The sequence below is a fragment of the Neovison vison genome, chromosome 6, assembly GCF_020171115.1.
Source record: "Neovison vison isolate M4711 chromosome 6, ASM_NN_V1, whole genome shotgun sequence".
Classification (NCBI taxonomy): Eukaryota; Metazoa; Chordata; class Mammalia; order Carnivora; family Mustelidae; genus Neogale; species Neogale vison.
In genome coordinates, this window is record NC_058096.1 from 139,401,658 (window position 1) to 139,420,942 (window position 19,285).

The 19,285-nt window shown below is 40.7% G+C and overlaps 2 protein-coding genes across 4 annotated transcripts in view; one reads left to right on the forward strand and one right to left on the reverse strand.

Moving 5' to 3' along the window:
- The window catches only part of CAPN7 (calpain 7), a 42,629-nt gene extending 31,089 nt beyond the window's left edge, over positions 1-11,540 (forward strand). The window contains exons 17-21 of one of the 2 annotated variants that reach the window (XM_044252485.1): positions 3,404-3,549; positions 4,339-4,401; positions 7,948-8,078; positions 10,153-10,245; positions 10,337-11,540. In XM_044252485.1, the coding sequence (XP_044108420.1) occupies positions 3,404-3,549; positions 4,339-4,401; positions 7,948-8,078; positions 10,153-10,245; positions 10,337-10,481 (578 nt within the window). In that variant the 3' untranslated portion in view covers positions 10,482-11,540. The remainder of the gene's footprint in view (positions 1-3,403; positions 3,550-4,338; positions 4,402-7,947; positions 8,079-10,152; positions 10,246-10,336) is intronic. The other variant, XM_044252486.1, reaches the window with a different exon arrangement.
- Positions 11,541-12,267: 727 nt separating this feature from the next.
- Positions 12,268-19,285, reverse strand: part of SH3BP5 (SH3 domain binding protein 5) — a 72,114-nt gene continuing 65,096 nt past the window's right edge. For both annotated transcript variants that reach the window (XM_044252487.1, XM_044252488.1), the window contains 4 exons: positions 18,305-18,347; positions 17,371-17,590; positions 14,190-14,450; positions 12,268-13,712 (listed from right to left, as the gene is read on the reverse strand). In XM_044252487.1, the coding sequence (XP_044108422.1) occupies positions 13,501-13,712; positions 14,190-14,450; positions 17,371-17,590; positions 18,305-18,347 (736 nt within the window). In that variant the 3' untranslated portion in view covers positions 12,268-13,500. The remainder of the gene's footprint in view (positions 13,713-14,189; positions 14,451-17,370; positions 17,591-18,304; positions 18,348-19,285) is intronic.

Here is a 19,285-nt window from a genome sequence, read left to right on the forward strand (position 1 = left end):
ATATGTTATTTCCTGTGATAACTTTTCTGCCAGGCAAATTGAATCTTTCCCTCTGTAGGGCTCCTGAGGCATTTAATATACTATATTGAAATCACTTTCCTTTCACATTAAAAAAAAAAAAAAGTTTACCATACATTAAGCATAGGAACTGTTAGTTTATATGCTTGTTGGAGAGACAGAAATAAGGAAAATACCAGGTAGTGATGTGTCTCTAAAGAAATAAGTAGGGTTATGTGTTTGTGACTGATAGGTTGCTTTGGTTGGGTGGCCATGGAAGGCCTCTTTGAGAAGGGGTAAGAGGAAGTCTGAATGACAAAAAGGGATCAGTCATGCAAAAAAATAAAGGGAAAAGCATTATAGGCAGAGGGAATAACAAGTGGGAGGACTCTAAAATGAGGGAAAAAGAGTGTTTTTTAGAAATGAAAATAAGGCCAGTAGGCCTAGGGTGGTATGGTATCAAGAGGTCAGAAAGGTATGCAGGCTCAGATGACAGATGTTCTGTAAGCCACACCAGGGTTTGGATTTTGTTCTAAGTGTAATAGGAAATCTTTGGAGAGCCTTGATCCGGAAAATGACATGATACAAAATTTTTTTAAAGAACCATTCTTTGTAGAATTATATTGACAGGGACAAAAAATGGAAAAGTACAAAATTAGTGATTTTTTTTTTTTTTAAGATTTTATGTATTTATTTGTCAGAGAGAAAGGAGCGAGAGTGAGCACAGGCAGACAGAGTGGCAGGTAGAGGGAGACAGACATTTACCTTTAATGTAAACTAAAGAAGCAGGCTCCCCGCCAAGCAAGGAGCCCGATGTGGGACTCCATCCCAGGATGCTGGGATCATGGCCTGAGCTGAAGGCAGCTGCTTAACCAACTGAGCCACCCAGGCATCCCCAAAATTAGTGATTTTGAGAAAGAACTTAGCATAATAGGGGAGTATAGATGAGGAGGAGTGGACAGATTTGGGTTTCAGTGGGATTTTCAGGACCTTAGTTAATTTTGGGGGCAAAGAGAAATCAAGGATGATTTCTGTCTTTTTGGCTTACTTCATAAAAAGCTGCTATAACATTTACTGAGATAGGCAAAAACTAAGCATGGGGCAGAGGAAGCAGTTTTGTTGTGGAGTAAAATAGCAAAAGTTAATTTTTTTTGTTGTTACTTATTTAAAATACGTATTAGATATCCAGGTATAGAAACCAAAGAAACAGTTGGATTTTTGGGTAGAGTTCTGAAATAAGGTTAGGGTTATAGATGCAGATTGAAGAATCAGGGGCATACAGATGCCTTTTGAAGATAGGACTGTATACACTGCCAGTGGAGAGAGTTGTAGGTACAGAGATGAACACCCAGGACCTGACCCTTGGATTCAGACAGCTTAAGGTTGAGCAGAAGAAAGTTACTGCAGAAAAATTAGAACAGAGTACCTGAAGAAATAAAGTAAGATTTACATGGCCCAAGTGAGGACAGTGTTTCATTAGGGAAAAGAGTGGACAAATGCATCTATTGTTATTTTAGAGGTAAGATAGGTTAGAGAAGAAATAATTGGACTTAGCATCCTGGTAGTCATTGTTGACCTTAACAAGAACAGAGTTGGTAGAGAGGTGAGCTTAGAAGTGCAAATGGAGTGGATTGAGGAGAGACTGGGAGGTAAGGAAGCAATTATTGACCGTTCTTTCAAGAAGGCTGGGCAAAAGAAAGTGGTTTCGTTAAGTCTTGTTTTTATTTAGTGAGAGAAAAACATGGTATTCATCCCCCTGACACGGGGTGAGGTGGGGAGGTGGAGGACAGGCCCTGACTCCCTTCAGTCAGTCAATATCAAGAGATTTTGATATTCCAGAATGGGCATGACACATACAATTTCAAGGATTAAAGGTAAATTAGCCAAATTTCCCATTTTTCATTATGTTGGCCACTATACAACCAAAAAAACACAAATATTGTGAGTAGCTATTCCTAGCCTTAAGATATTTATATGGCTTTTGAACTTCAAAAATATTTTTGCTGCACTTTTTATTTGGATTTTTTTTAAACAATGCGCCCTCTTAACATTTAATGATACTGACTTTTCAGAAAAAAATAATTTCTGGTTTACAATTTTATTTTCATTACAACACTCAGGTGAATTAAAAAACACTCTTCTGTCATTCCCTTTTGACAAGAGAGTAAACTGAGGCACAGAAAGTTTAAATATCTTGTCCAAGATTTTTGTTTTTCTCCTCACACTAGGTCACACCACTCTAAGCATTAGAGATTTATTACCTGTTTGAGATACTAAAATGTTTATTTTTTTCAATAGATTATTTAAGTATTTAGTATTCCTAAATAAGCTAAACGGTATAGCATTGATTTTAAATGACATGTAATAATTGACATGCATGAAATAATTTTATTGTATTGGCTTGATTGCAATAAGACATCAGAGACTATATCATGCAGCATTGTTTGAAATAGCAAAATACTGGAAATAATCTGTGAGATTGTCAGAATAACTAATGAGGTTATAAATAAGTCATATTCATATAATGGTATCTCTTACAGAGAGTTTTAAAAGGAATAAACCATATCTATATAGAATGTGAATCTAAAAAACATTGAGTAAAAGATGAAAGATGTCTTAAAATAAGACAATATGGTGTCCTTTTTTTAGATATATACCCACAGAAATAACATTTACTCATTCATTTTTAGGGATGTGTGTGTGTTTAATACTGAAAAGATGCCCAGGGGCGCCTGGGTGGCTCAGTGGTTAAAGCCTCTGCCTTCGGCTCAGGTCATGATCCCAGAGTCCTGGGATCAAGCCCCACATCGGGCTCTCTGCTTAGCAGGGAGCCTGCTTCCCTTACTCTCTCTGCCTGCCTCTCTACCTACTTGTGATCTGTCAAATAAAATCTTAAAAAAAAAAAAAGAAAGAAAAGAAAAGATGCCCATTAACCCATCAGAGTGGAACCGAATGAGACTAAGGGTGGTGTTTAAAAGGGACTTTGTTTTATAAGGAAGCTAGTATGACTCCCAAAAATGTTAATTTAGTTCTGAATGGTGAGGAATATAGGTATATTTTTACATACTACTTTGTATCTTAAAAATATTGCCTCAAAATAAAAAAGCACCAATCTTGGTTTTAAAATCCTCTACTGGAGAAAATTCAGCACAGGGCTAGTAGGTATTAATCTTCTGTCTCATTGAGTGTATTCCAAAAGATAGCCTTTACTTACTAGCAGTTATTTAAAATTTTTAATTGTAAAGTTTTAAGTTGAAATTCCTTTGTACTATTATGTTTTAAAGATGGAATCAAGGGGGAGGAATGTCCATCCATTTAATTTTTTTTCCTATCATGACCTATAAAACTTTAATTTAAAAAGTATAGAAACTAAAGTATTCTTTTCTGTAAACCTACTTATTTGTAGGTGACCCGCCTCCATACATTGATGGCATTCGAATTAACAGCCCTCATTATTTGACTAAGATAAAGCTGACCACACCTGGGACCCATACCTTTACATTAGTGGTTTCTCAGTATGAAAAGCAGAATACAATCCATTATACTGTCCGGGTGAGTAAACCAACATACAATGACAGAACACAATAATTTCAAGTACATAATGTGCTCTGCTTCTTAGTGGGATTAGCTATAGAAAAAATGTATTTCTGAAAATTGTCTATAAATTTTTGTGTATGTGTGCTTATATTAATTCAGCATTAAATTACAGTGCTTCCCAGAGAAATTAATGCTTTTGAAAAGTAATATTTTTATTTTGAATGACATTGAATGAATGAACATTTTAATTTTCAGAATAATAGTTTGGTCCTGAGGTAATGTGATACATTGAAATAATAAATTCTATCTCAGAACAAGCAGTTAAGAACTAGTTTATCCTATGTAATACTTTAATTGACTTAAAAAACACAACTTTGAACTCTGTGAAAGGAAATCAGTTGCCTATGAACATATTGCTCTCTTATAGCTGGGCCAGTTAGTTGGTTGGTTGGGGTGGAAGAAGGTTATTGTAATTTTGTTCTGCATAGGTTTTTTTCCCATACATCAGTAAGTAAGGGAGCTCAACTTGAATAGATTTTTAGTGATGAAAGGGACATTGGGTGGCTGCTTCTACCCACCTTTTTTGTTCAGATGCAGAAACCAAGGCCTAGGGACATTGTCCTGAGTCACACATAGGAGCAGAGAAAGCCAGAGCAAGATCCCTAGCTGCTCAATTCCCAGTTTATTAAGCCTGTGTACAGAATAATTACTTTTATGCCAACTGATTTTTTCAGTCTTCTAGTATATTCTTTATCACTATGGAGTTTAACTTTATCAATACAATAAATTTTGTTTAAAATCTAGGTATATTCAGCCTGCAGCTTTACTTTTTCAAAGATTCCTTCACCGTACACCTTATCAAAACAGGTAAGAATTCTTTCTCTGGGTCATAATATCAGAGAACGGTTAGAATTCCCTGGTCTTTTTCTCCTTTTCTCATTTTATTCACATTTAAGAATTTCTTACAAAATAAAACATTCTGGACTTGACAGTAATACAACGGAAATCTAAGTGGCCTCCAGTCTGGGTTGGAATACAAGATCTTCAGTGAACAACATTTAGTGATTCTGTGAAAAGAAATAAGGCTCAAAGTAAAAAGATTATGCAGACTTTGGTCATTAGGGAAGGATTCATCATGTAGATGAACCTTCATTTTATATTTATTTTTTTAAAAGATTTATTTCAGAGAGAGTGCATAAGCATGAGTTGGGGGAGGGACAAGGGGAGTAGTAGTCTCTCTGCTGAGCAGGGAGCCTACCACAGAGCTCCATCCCAGAACCCTAGCATCGTGACCCAAACTGAAAGCAGATGTTTAACAACCGAGCCACCCAGATGTCCATAAATGAACCTTGAAAGTAGAATTTGAGACTGGTTTTGCTGGGTGTGCTAGATGTCATCTGTAGAGGAAGATTTGAGGGAGAATTCTTGGCTCCCTTATCAAATATTAATTGACCATATATGCTTGGGTTTATTTCCAGGCTCTTTATTCTTTTGGGCCTATATGTGGTTTTTATACTATCAGTACTGTATTTTGATGACTGTAGCTTTATAGTACAGCTTGAAATCGGGAAGTGTGTTATTCCTGCTTTGTTCTTTCTCAGGATTTCTTTGGCTATTCAGAGTCTTGTGTGGTTCTTTGTAAATGTTAAGTGTTTTTTGTGTGGGGCGCCTGGGTGGCTTAGTGGGTTAAACCCTCTGTCTTCGGCTCAGGTCATGCCCCGCACCGGGCTCTCTGCTCAGCGGTGAGTCTGCTTCTCCCTCCCTCTCTCTGTCTGCCTCTCTGACTACTTGTGATCTCTGTCAAATAAATAAAATTTTTTTTAAAAAGTGGGTTAAGCCGCTGCCTTCAGCTCAGGTCATGATCTCAGGGTCCTGGGATCGAGTCCCGCATCGGGCTCTCTGCTCAGCAGGGGGCCTGCTTCCTCCTCTCTCTCTCTCTGCCTGCCTCTCTGCCTACTTGTGATCTCTCTCTCTGTCAAATAAATAAATAAATAATCTTTAAAAAAAAATAAAATAAAATAAAAATTTTTAAGTGTTTTTTGTGTTTAAAAAAAAAGTCATTGGAGTCCTCTAATAAGGATTGGATTGAATTTATAGATAACTTTTGGTGTATTGACATTTAACAATATTAACTCTTTCAGTCTATGAACATAGGATATCTTTCCATTTATTGTGTTATTTTCAGTTTCTTTGATTAATGTTTAATAATAGTTTTCAGATGATAGCTCTTTTATCTCTTTAAATTTATTCCTAAGTATCTTATTATTTCTGTTGTTATTTTGAGATTGATTTATTTTTCAGAAACTTCATTGTTAACATAGAAATGCTACTGATTTCTGTATCTTAATTTTGTATCTTTCAGCTTTACTGAATTTGTTGATAAGATCTAACAGTCTTTTGTTTGAGTCTTTAGGTTTTTCTATATATAAAATCGTGTTATCTGCAAATAGAGACAATTTTATTTTTCCTTTCCAGTTTGCTACATTTTCTTTTTCTTGTCTGATTACACTAGCTAGGACTTCCAGAATATGTTGAATAGGAGTGGTAAGAGTGGACATTCTTGTCTTATTCCTGATCTTAGAGGAGAGGCATTCACTTTTCATCATTGTGTATGTTAACTATAAGCTTGTCGTATGTGGCCTTTATTATGTTGAGATACGTTCCTTCTATTCCACATTTCTTAGGAAAGCGTTTCTACCATGAATGGATGTTGAATTTTGTCAGGTGCTTTTCTGTGTCTGTTGAGATGATTGTAAGATTCTTCCATTCTGTCTATTGTGACTTACCACATTGGACTGATTAGCATGTGTTGAACCATCCTTGCATCCCTGGGGATTGTATGTTTTCATATAGATCATTAAGCTTCCTTAAGGATTATTCTGCATTCTTTGTGTTACAGTTCATAGATCTCCATTTCTTAGGGTTATTGGAGCATTGCTCATTTTTTGGATGATGTCCCATTTACCTGATTTTTTGTGATCCTTCGTTTTTAGGTTTGTAAATCTGCACATTTGAGTGATTAGGCTGACTTTACAGCTTTGCTATGGCAGGACTTTTTCCACCAGTTAGCTTACTTTGGGTTTCTGGGTGTCTGCTGGTATTGTCCTTGGGCAGACTGGTCCTGCCATGATGGCCTGTTTTGGGGCAAGGCTGCTGTTAGGACTCTGAGGATGGGAATGGTGGTTGTGCCATGAGCTGAGAACAGCTGGGTAGGACTGCTGGCTTGGTCCTACCCAAATGAGGCTGTGGAACAGGCTCCACAGTTTCTTAGATTCTCTGGTTGGACTTACTACAAAGTTGGGACATGATACTATAATCAGTAGTAGATGGGGCTATGAATTAGTTTCCCTGCTTTGGTAAGGCAACAGGACAGGACCCAGGGGTTGTGCATCTCTTTGTATAGGGACCTGTACTGAATTCCCTAGTCAGGTGAGGCCACCACTTCTGCTCTGCAGACAGGGCAAACCGACAAGCTGTGCTTTTTGTTCAAGCGCCACTATGAAAGGGCTGTTGGGTTATGCAGTTCTCTGTGTGCACTGGTTCAGTTCACTGGTCAGAGAACCAGAAGGCTGTATTCAGTGATGAGCAGGCCTACAAATCAGATTTCCTGCCTGGACTCAGCAGGAGAAACATCTCTTTGTTATCTTGACATAAGCCCACCAACACCCCAAGCTGTAACCAGACAGGGCCCACTGGCTTTGCTCCGTGAACTCTTGGTTCTGCCTACTCTTGGCCACTGGAATGCACAGCATCCAGTAGTTGACACCAGCCCTTCTGGTTGTGACTCAGCTCCTTGCCTGATGTGGGCAATCCAGGCTGTAAGGCCAGCAAAACCATTTGGCTATACAAATCAGGCAGATCTGCACCCTGCCAAGCTCCTGGGTGGAAGCATACCCTTAACTTGGTTCTGCAATTACTACTTGGGTGCCGCAGGTATGAATTTAGCCTGCTGAGGTGAGGTCCCCGTGCTGGTTGTTGCAAGCTCCACCCTTTTCTTAGTTGCAGTTTCTCCTGTAATCCTTAGGGTGTGAGATCAGGTAGGGGCTTTTGTAGAGCAAATCACAATTCTTAGGGGAAGCTTGTTCACTGAAGAATCAGAAGCTCTGGGGAGACATTACCACCTGGTGCTGGCCTGGAGACAGTGCAGTCAACATGTAGCTGCTTCTCTTGTCCTTCTAATGTAACCTGTCTTGGGCTTTGTGGTGCAGGAGGGTACTTCTGCCTCACATCCATGTTCAGGAATTTCTCAGTACCATCCTCTTCTGGAATAGCTGTTAGTTGTCCCTGTGAACGGGAGCAAAGCAGGAGGAACCTTTGTTGCCATCTTGGTGACACCATTCCCTTTTTGAAGTCCTTAAAGTAGAATTGGAGAATGGGAAGTTTTGCTAATACAAAAACTTTGTTTTATTAAAGATTAATGGAAAGTGGAGTGGCCAGAGTGCTGGAGGATGTGGAAATTTCCAAGAAACTCACAGAAATAACCCCATCTACCAGTTCCATATAGAAAAGACCGGGCCATTACTGATTGAGCTAAGAGGACCAAGGTTTGTGATTAAGTAACTTTCTTAAGTTAATATCTTCATGAGTTTAATGGAACAGAATAGGGTTTTGAAACAGACCTAGGCATATATAGGCACTTGATTAGTGAAAAAGATGGCATGACAGAGGAGCAGGGGAAGGATAGGCTGTTGAATAAATGTGCTGGGATGGTTGGAGTATTCATGTGCCAAAAAGGTAATTAGACCACTTTCTCACATCAGATCTAAAAATCTATTGCAGCTGGGCTGTTAATAAAGGAGAAATTTTTTTTTTAATAAAGGAGATATTTTAATGACTTCAGGATAAAGAAAAAGTTAAGACACAAAGAACACATAGAAGGATTTGTAAATACTCTACACTAGTTATTAAAAAGAATCCACAGTTTAAAAAATGAAAGCTCAGATAGGCATGTCATAAGAGGAACAATCCAAAATGGCTGATAAACTGTTGTAAGACCCAAACATTTGTAACAACCCAAGTGTTCATCAGTAGCATTGAAGATTATAAAATAGAGCGCTGCATAACAATGAAAATAAATAATAGCTACCCAACATGATGGATAAGTCTTAAACAATGCTCAGGAGAAGCCGTACATAATAGAACATCAACTGTATGATTCCACTTAAGTGAGGAGCAAACAAAACGAAACTACTATTTAAAGATGCGTGCTTAGGTTGTCAGACTATATAGAAGCAAGAAAGTAGGGGAGGGGGTTGGGAAATGGGTGAAATAGGTGAAGGAGATTAAGAGGTACAAACTTCCAGTATAAAATAAGTGAAGGATGAAAAGTACAACAGAGAATATAGTCGATAATACTGCTGCACCATACAGTGAGTGAGTGCACCCACTGTGGTGAGCATAACATACAGAACTTGTATCACTGTTGTACATCTGAAACTAACATATGTCAACATGCTCTTAAAGGAAGGCAGGACATTGTTAAATGTTAGCTCTGTGGGGACAGGAGCTGTAATGAGAAAGGCATGTACAGGGACTTCTACGGTGTTGAGAGTTGCGTTGATCTGGGTGGTGACGACCTTTGTGTTCACTTTATGTATTATGTAGGCTGTATGTTGTGTGTACATTGTGTTCTATTTCTCAACTTAAAAAGGTTTAAAAAACAATAAAAATAATACTTCTAAGTAAAATTAGCCTTAATTTTGCCTCTTTACAAACACTAATCTTTTATATACGGTTAAGCTAGTTTTCTGCAGTTTGGTAGGTGAAATAAGGTTATCTAGTTGTTGGCTCTTTTGTATTCAATTCGTAGACTGAAGTAAAAGGATTTGACATAAAAGTGTTTGACAGTGTGTATCTTTTGCTTTCCCTATTCATGTCTTTTGCCCATTTTTCTCTTGGAATTGTCATGGTTTTCTTAACTTTAGGCACGTATCACATATTTGCAAGTATTTTTCCCAGATCTTTTTTTTTCTTTTTTTAATGTAGAGAAAATTTTCTTTTTAAGTAATCAGATCTGTCTTTTCAGATTTATTTTGCTATGGGCAGGAAATCTCACCCCAGTATCAGATTTGTACCATATTTTTTTCTAGGTCTTTTGTGGTTTGCTTTTTACATCTAGATGGAATGTATTTTTATATTTGGTGTGAATACAGTGTCAGTTCTTTTTCCTGAATTTGTCACCTCCTCACCATCTAAATAATCCTTCTTTTCCCTACTGATTTGGAATGTCATGTCTACCATATGCTAATTACTTCTGTAAATTCAGATTTCAGGCTCTCTCCTTTTTTTCTGCAAAGACAGTATTTTATTATTTAAATTTGACAGTATTCTCCAAGAGCCTGTGGTAAAAATACTGTTTCTTCTAAAGTAAGTTTAATACTAATTAATCTTCATGGCTTCAATTTAAAAATATGAATATAAATCAGTATAAAAATATAAATGGCATCTTGTATAATTAAGTATAAAAACAGTATATGCATGTGTTCCATAGTGGTTTCTACCTCCTAAAGCTTTAGAAAGCATATACTCAATTTAATAATATATCTGCACTTTAGTTATTTTTAGGTATGTATTTGAGACTACTTAATAACAACAGTAATTGTTTCTTTTTATTGCCAGGCAATATAGTGTTGGATTTGAGGTTGTAACAGTGTCTGTGGTGGGAGATCCTGGTCCCCATGGCTTTCAGAGGAAGTCTAGTGGTGATTATAGGTAATGTTTGCATTTTGACTGCATCTGATTTATACTTTACTCTTTGTGGCATCATCTTCTGTAAACTTTGTTCTCATTTCCCTGCATATAGGTGTGGGTTTTGCTACCTGGAATTAGAAAATATACCTGCGGGGATCTACAATATCATTCCTAGTACTTTTTTGCCTAAACAAGAAGGACCTTTTTTCTTGGACTTCAATAGTATTATCCCGATCAAGACAACGCAACTTCAGTGATGCAGCTTTCAGCTTTACTGGATTTTATACTTACCAAATCAGCTCTTCAAATGAGGACAGAAATCCTCAGGACACCAAACAATCAGAACAGAATTAAATCTCTCAAAATGTTACAGTGGGATCTGGTGCTGCTCAAGTCAGAGTGTTTAGAATTGTATATAGTCAGAATTACTCTGAATCACTCAGAAGTACTATTTACATGGTTTTGTGTGTATAAGGACTTGGTTTGCATTGAGTGGCCCCACTGTATGAACAGACTGTGGAGGATTAAAGGTTAGGCTCAGTCAGCACTGTATGGTGCCTTTACTAGAAGAGAATAGAGACCAGATAAGGGACATGACTTATCCACTCAACTGGGTGGAACAGTAGGCTGGAATAATATTCTGAAATACTTAACATTTGTCTTTTGGCAGAGCATGTTGTAAGTTAAACTGGCTTGTGTTGTGACTCTACACCTTGGGCAGCTAATTACCAAATGAATCATGTTACCATAACAGATTTTGTGTTACGATTTTTAATGTTTGTTGCCCAGATGTTATGAAAGAATAAAGCTTTAAGAAATATTTTAACTTAGTTTACAATGAAGGTGGTTGAACTTAGGTACCTGTCTCCCATTAACTCATTTAAGGAGAGCTGAGATATATTCACTATTGCATTTCTTAATTTTATCAGGCTAAATGAAGGTAGTAATCTGAGACACTGAAGACATTACAATTTAATTACAGTTTAGTTTGTACGGTATTTTAAAAATTGCTCTTATAGTAACACTGAAAAAAAATACAATTGAAAATTTAGTATATGGTAATTGGGGTTGTATTTGGAAAAACTGCCAAGGTACTAATGCCATGTATAAATTCCCGGTTTACATAGAAATCCATGAGAGCAGAATGATGCTCAGGATTTTAAACATCTGAAAATAAGGTGGAATTTTTCGTCTCTACTTTATAATTATCACCAGTTATTTTGTATTTCTGCTACCTTGATTTGAAATAAAATCTTTATACTTATGGAAACTGCACAGTTTAACCTAGAGAGATTATTAAAAGGCTTCATCTAGTACATTCCATCTAAAAGAACTCATTATTTACATGACAGTTCAGGCTTCAGCAAATCTGTTTCATATTCAGGACAGTGATTCCACTTTGGTAAATATTTAGTACTTTCAATTTTAGATGGATTCATTTTGTGGCCCTTCAAAGAAAAATTTAAACACATAATTGGAACATTTTATGTTAAAGATATTTGTACAGGATGCAAACAAATAAGACCTAATTCCTACCCTCAAAAACCGAATGTAGACCAACATATACGGGTTTAATCTAATATTGAATTGTTATAATAGAGCTCCAGATACGGCACTACAGATAGGAAAAAAACAGCCTGAATGTCAACCCGATGCACATTAGAATCGCCTGGGGGAACTTTTAAAAGTTCGGTACCTCAGGCGTACCCCAAATGATCTCAGGCTCTAAGACCGGCGAACAGCCGCCTTCTTGAAGCTTCCTGGAAGACTGCAGTGCAGCAGAGGTTGGGAAGCACTCTGACACGATCACATTGTCTTCATTCTCCTAAAGCTGCATTCTCCTTACTGCGCTTTAGTCGCAGCGGAATTCTAACTCAAACCTTCATAGTTGGGGCTTAAACTATTAGGATCCAGGACCTTAACTGGAAATTAGAACAGATGTCCACTGCATTCCATGCTCTTCCTTGTGGCAAGAAGGTTGCCTAGAATGGAAGATTTAGGCAACATCAGGGTTTCTTATTGGAAGACACACAAAAGTAAACATTTTCTTAAACTGTTTTTTATTACACTCAAGAAATTAAGACAAGTACAAAATAACCTTGTGATTAGGATACTGTATCAGTCATTAAAAAAGGAGAAAACACTACAGTATGAAGAGATTTACAAATGACTAAAATATACAAGCTGTGTCAGAACAGACAACTTGAAATGGGGTTGCTTTTCTTTTAGAAATGCTAAAGTTTTCTTAACAAAAAAGGACAAAAAATACAGTGCTCTAAATATGTGTAACCGTGAAAACATTAAAGGAAAGCAATCTTAACACATACTACTATTAGCATAACAGACTTCATTGCTTCTATTTAACAGCCTGTGCCAACACATGCCTACTCCCTTTCCTAGCTTTAAGGAACAATTCCCTCTAAGAAATACTAATGCAGCATAACCCTTAAATAATTTTATTTTTTAAGTCACAACCTACAGAAAAATTGACACTTTGTCAATCTAGATATAACAATGGCAACCATTCTTCACATGCACTTCTCTTAATTCTTAAGTCCCAGGGCTGGTGGGATAAGGTTTATGCTACAGACTCTCCTTCCCCACAGCCACAAATCGCCTTCTATGGTATGTCCCTGCTACCCTCCGTCCCTCCCATCCCCCACGTTGGCATTCACCTTTCCCACCCCAAAAAGTGCAGTTCATGGTGTAACGTTTATAGAAAATGGTTCTAATGGGTATACCAGCATACAGGCTTTTTTAAAAAGGCCTTCTGAATACCAGAGATGATGAAAATTATGTTCTTGGATTTTTTTTTTTTTAAGCCTTCACTGGCCCAGAAAGGTGTATTCTGAATTTTTTTTTTTTTTTTCATTTTGATCCCCTGGGATATAAAGGAGACACATCTCCATTTTCCCAAATTGAGGGTAAAAGAAGCAAGCTGTTGACCCCAGTTTGGCTCAGCTTCCCAGCCCCTTTCCTGGCTTGGGTTCTTTCACAGAACTAGTTATTGCTTCCATAACACTGTTACGGGTAATATTCCACAAAGGCTGCGACCCTGGTCACAGTCCACTGCAACAACGCCTCTGCTCTGAAAAACCAGCCCAAGAGTTCTCTCCCAGAAGAAAACTCTTCAGCCCTCAAGGTCACAACTTCATTAGTGCAGTTTAGAGTAAACGCTTAAGATTTGGCATATATTAAATGATTATTGGCACAATGTTCTCCATACAGTTTTGTGTATAAATACTGCTATGCACTTGGGCCAGGGCTTTGGATGGATCAGCCAATCTGCACCATTTTTATGTCAGCAATAATCCCGTCTCTTCCCTTCGAGCACTGGAGAGAGAGCTGTTTCATCCTGTTCTCCAAGGCCTGGCCCTCGCGGGCGGTGCTACTTTGGCTCTTGCCACTGCCGCTGCTGTTGCTGAGACCTCGGTTGTTGTTGTTGGCTTTGTCACTTGTTTTATTCTCTGCCCCTTCTGCCCTATCTCCTAGAGAAATGTAAAGGACATCAGGTGAGTACTGACAATTCCAGGAGTCGCCTGGGCCCAGGCCATTGTAGCCCTCCAGAATCTCCCAAAATTGCCCAGCTATGCCTGTCACAGAGCCATCACGTGATGACAGATGGCTTTTATGGCTCAAGGCATTTTAGGTATTCCTTATCTTTAGAGAGGACTGGTCCCACCCTAACAGTGGGGAAACAGCTCGCTAGCACAGACTTGTGAAGAGGACTGCTGGGGATCAAAGACAGAACTCAAACCTCCGTTTTTAAGAACCATTCAGGAGCAGAGCCAGGAGCCCCTAGAACAGCGGCTGGCATCTCCATGATCAACACAGACCGCACGCTCCCAGAGGCCCAGTCACACAGCCCCGAGACCTGGCAAAGGTCTTGAACAGTAAAGTGTTCTGGCTGCCGACGCAGTGCGTCATGTGGCCCAGGCACTATTGGTGAGAGGGCTGTAACTCACCTCGTTCCACCTCACACTCAGGGGAGGAGGCTCCACTGCACTCGCTGCGAGGGCCCAGTACCGGGAACATCATTCCAAACTCTGACAGAGACACGGGACTGGGCAGATCCAGGCTGCCAGGCCTCACAGCTGCAGGGAACTGGTCAGGCATCTCGGATGGGCTTGTGGGCCCTGAACTAAAGCTGGATACCGACTGGGTTTCCGAGTCGTCTTCTGATACGAAGTTGCTGCAGCTGTCATCTTCAAAAGCCTCGGAGGCCACTAGGAGGAGAGAGGATACTGATCAGAGGTTCTGACATGGAGCAACCTTGTTCCTTCAGCCCCTCCAGAAACATGCCCCCCCTCCCCCCCCGGCCAGCAGCCAGACACGGCCTTGGGACGGCAGAATCCCTACCTCTGTGTGCACTTGAGTAAAGGACTGACCCTCCCAAGTCTGCGCGGCCAGAGCGGCCAGCAACTTGAAGGGAAGCAGCTGGGCCCCATGGATATTCAATGTCCTTACAATAACTTTCTAACTCCTCCTCTGGAAAGTCAGTGTTGACTACCTAAAGGGCAAGGATAAATCAGCCCAGATCAGGGGCGTTTCTCCACCCCAGATCCGCAAGTACAGAGGAAGAGAGTGGCCCTTTGGTATGCTCTCCGAACAAAGCTAGTAAGATGTGACAGCTGCTTCCGCATAGCAGAAGGAGCTGCGAGAACAAACAGTCCTGTATGGAGTATCTGCAGGGATCCTGTGATCTCCAGATCGCATAAAACTTCTCAACGCATGTACGACACACTATTTGCTGCAAAAGGACAAAATTCCTTTACAACGCTCTTAGCTTGTGCCTTACTCATTTTGTAGATCAGAATAACTAAGGCCCAGAAGACAGGCCATTCTTGTGATCTGAAAGCCACTTTCACCTTTAACTCTTTTCCCTTCACCCTGCACATAAGCCTGCTTATTTGACCTTTCCTATTCTACTCCCCCACCCTCCTCCCTCATCTTTAAAAACATGGTAGCATCCCCTAGAGGACCATCAGTGAAAAGTACTATAATACTGAGGACAGAAAACAGGCTTATATTTGAATTAAGATCCTGTCTCCCTTGCTGTGTAGCCTTGGTCAGGTTACTTAACCTCTCTGAGCTTCATGTTCCTCTCCATGTGAGAGGCTGGATATTAGAGTACCTCACACATTACTGACGATCAAATTTTAGTTTCCTTTCCTTTGGGCCTGGTACTTAAACATTTGTTGACCAAATTTCAAAACTCTGGAGGATGGACCTTGGGAGAGCAACAACAGGGATTATTCCACAGAAAAGGAGAGAAAGAAGTGTACAAAGACAGTGCTGAAAAAGTTTTCTTGATTAGCCTAAAGGGAAAATGACCATTTTCTTTCACCATACACAAAGAAAAACTCAAAATGGATTAAAGACCTAAATGTGAGACCTGGAACCATAAAAATCCTAGAAGAGAGCACAAGTGGTAATTCAGTGACATCGGTCATAGCAGCATTTTTTGAGACAGGTCTCATGAGGCAAAGAAAACCAAAGCAATAAACTAATGGGACTACATCAAAATAAAAAGCTTCTGCCCAGTGAAGGAAATAACAAAACTAAAAGGCAACCTACAGAATGGGAGAAGATACTTACAAATGACATATCCAATTAAAATAAGTATCCAAAAATGTATAAAGAATTTATACAAGTCAACACAAAAACAAATAATCCAATTAAAAATGGGTCAAAGACATGTACAGACATTTCTCCAAAGAAGACATAACATATGGCCAACAGACACATGAAAAGTTGCTCAACATCGCTCATCATCAGGGACATGCAAATCAAAACCACAATGAAATACCATCTTACAACTGTCACAATGCCTAAAATCAAAAACACTAGAAAAAACGTGTTGGCAAGAATGTGGGGAAAAAAGGAACCCTTGTGCCCTGTTGGTGGGGATGCAAATTGATGCACCCACTGTGGAAAAGAGTATGGAGGTTTCTCCCATCCAAGTACTAACCAGGCCCGACCCTGCTTAGCTTCCCAGATCAGACGAGATCGGGCGCGTTCAGGGTGGTATGGCCGTAGACGAGTATGGAGGTTTCTCAAAAAATTTAAAGAACTACCCTATGATCCAGAAGTTCCACTACTGGGTATTTACTGCCCAGAAATACAAAAACACTAATTCAAAGGGACACATGCACTCCTATGTTTACAGCAGCATTATCTACAACAGACAAGATATGGAAGCAACCCAGTGTCCATTGATGGACGAATGGATAAAGAAGATGTGAGATACACACACACACACACACACACACACAAAAGAGTATTACTCAGCCATCAAAAAGAATGGAATCTTGCACTGGCAATAATGTGGATAGAGCTAAAGAGTTTTATGCTAAGAGATGTAATTTGGAGAAAGACAAATACCGTATGATTTCACTCATGTAAAATTTAAGAAACAAATGAGCAAAGGAAAAAAACCCAAAAACAAGAAACACACTTAGCTACAGAGAACTGATGGTTACCAGAGGGGAAGGGAGTCAGGGGATGAAGGAAATAGGAGATGGGAATTAAAGAGTATACTTACCATGAGGAAAAAAATAAAATGATAAAGGGGGAGGGGCACAGCAAACATGTACCAGTTTCCCAACAGGTGGCCTTGGGAAAAAAGGTATCTATAGTTAGACACCAGTGAGAGTCCCCATTTTCAGACTTCTGGGTGCCTGCCATTATTTCATCTAATTCCAGCCTCCCCTCTACACAGTGGCTACTAAGTGCTCATACTCCCTACTTTACAGCTGAAGAAACAGAGTTGAGCCCTTGCCCACATCATGTACTAGGACAACCCAGAATGTGAATCAAATCTGTGCACACAGTCCCTATTCAGAGGCAACTCTCCCTTCCTGCAGTACTTCTCAGAGCCCCTCTGAATGTTCTCATATGTACTCTGATCATCAGGGGGAAAGTGTAACATTTTCCAAACTCATCCACCGCAGAACCCTGACTCTGAGGAACATTCAGTAGCACCTTTATAAATACAGCATTCCACAAAATGTGGGAAGCCATGAGAAACCACCACCTTTCTGGCCTGCCCAGCTCTGAGACCCTTGCATGATGGCAAGACAGCCCTGGAAGCAGACCACACAAGCTGCGTCATCTCCCACTTGCACATGAGCCCCCAAAACTCACCAGAAACAGCATCCGGCTCAGGCTTGCTCCCTGACAGGTCCTCTATAGACGTGCTGCTGCCCTCAGCCCCCACGCCACAGCCCCGAGGCCCCATGGCACTGGAGCGCCGCCGCTCGTGGATCTCATCTGAGATCATCTCCAGGTTCTTCAGGGCCGTCTTGTACTCGCCTTTCGCCAGGGCCAGTTTGGCCTGCAGGTCATCCACAGTCTTCTTCAGTTGCTGGTCAAGAGAACAGGAGGCCCGGTAAGTGGAGACAGCCCCTACTGGCCTTGCAAGGCTTCTGAATAACAAGTTTAAGCAATTCCTGCCCTTCCCTCCACTCCAAAGACTTCCCCGAGACATGAGTGATGGCCTGATTTCTCTTACCAGCTATCCACACGACGGATCCACACTCCCAGCCCCAACTCCTATCCGGGTGACAAACTCATGCTAATAAACTAACACTACCACTGGCAGGATAAACCCCATCAGAGAAAGAATGGGTGTCAAACTCACACACAAGTCCCACTTTCTAGCCATTTGGTCCCTTGTACTGTGGTTCTCAAACTTAAGCGTGCATCAGAACCCCCGGGAGGCCTTTTGAAAACACAAATGGCTGGGCTCACCCTGCAGTTTCTAATTCAGTAGATCTGCACGGGGTGGGGCTTGGGAAATCTGCACTTCCTAGGCGAAGCTGATGCTGGTCCCAGCAGCCCCCGAGAACCACTGCCCTGGTACAGTGCGGAAAGCAACTGAACAGCACACTGAGAGACTGCAGACACCATTGAGGACCCAACCAAGACCACTCTGAGGCCTAAAAACTCAGTAAAGAATGTGCTTCTCTCTCCGTTCTCCTCTTGTAGCAAATATGCCATGAGAAAGCCCGCTGCCACATAAAGTGGAACTTCACAGAAAAATCCCATCAACAGCAAAGCCAAAGAAGGCTACACGTACCTCAAGCTGCACGTAGTACTTTGCCTTGAGTTCAAAATAGGGCCTGGGGAAGACACAAGGAAGAACTGTAAGGGTGACAGAATACAATGACCCCAGTGGCCACCAGAGGGCACACCCGGGGCACTAGCTAAGGCCAGCAGGCTATCCGTCCAGGATGTAAACGCCAACCACGCCATGAGATGAAGAGGATACTTGTGCCTCTGGAGCCTGATGGATACCGGCGTCAGTCCGAGCTGAGCTGACAGAAGGCCTATCTCAAGATCCGCCGAACCCACACACGTGAACACTTAACTCCTTGTACCCTGGTTCACTTTTCTCCCTGGGGGGCTATTCAAGGCCATACAGGGTGTGCCCAGCAGCCAGGGAAGCCTGGATTCCCTTCTCCTGAGGAGATTGGCCCCCTCAAGACTGAAGAACAGATGAGGAGAAGGAGCTGCCTCAGCACACACCTTCCTCTACTGGGGTCACCCAGGGAGGAGAGAAGCACCATTCACCCATTGCCGAAAGCATGGGGGCTCAGACTGTTCCTCCTGGATTCTGCCCAGGACCAGAGGCATCAGTCTGCAGACCCAGCCGGGTCATGGGCGAGAGAGGACAAATGCTAATATTCTACTGGTCTCTGCTTTCTGGGCCAGTCAAAAGACCCTGGCTCTTTTTAGGAACTTTGGTGTTGAGCATTAAGAGAAGACCAGTGCTTTATTCTTGGGCTGTTCGCCTCTTGTGAAGCTCTTCAAAAGCATGGAGGCCCAGCGACTGTGAATGAAGCAGGGGGCTTGTCCCCAAGATCATTACTGTATAAAAATATATAGCAACCACGAGTAAAGCTTGCAGAAGCCTCCACTACAACCAGTCCTGCACTGTCTCATTGGCTCTTGGTCCACAGAGAACGTGTACTGTGCACACAGCTCACGCCCATTATGCTGACAGAAGGACGCAGCTCATCCACACTGTCCACCACGGAGCCAAGGGCACCGACTCTCC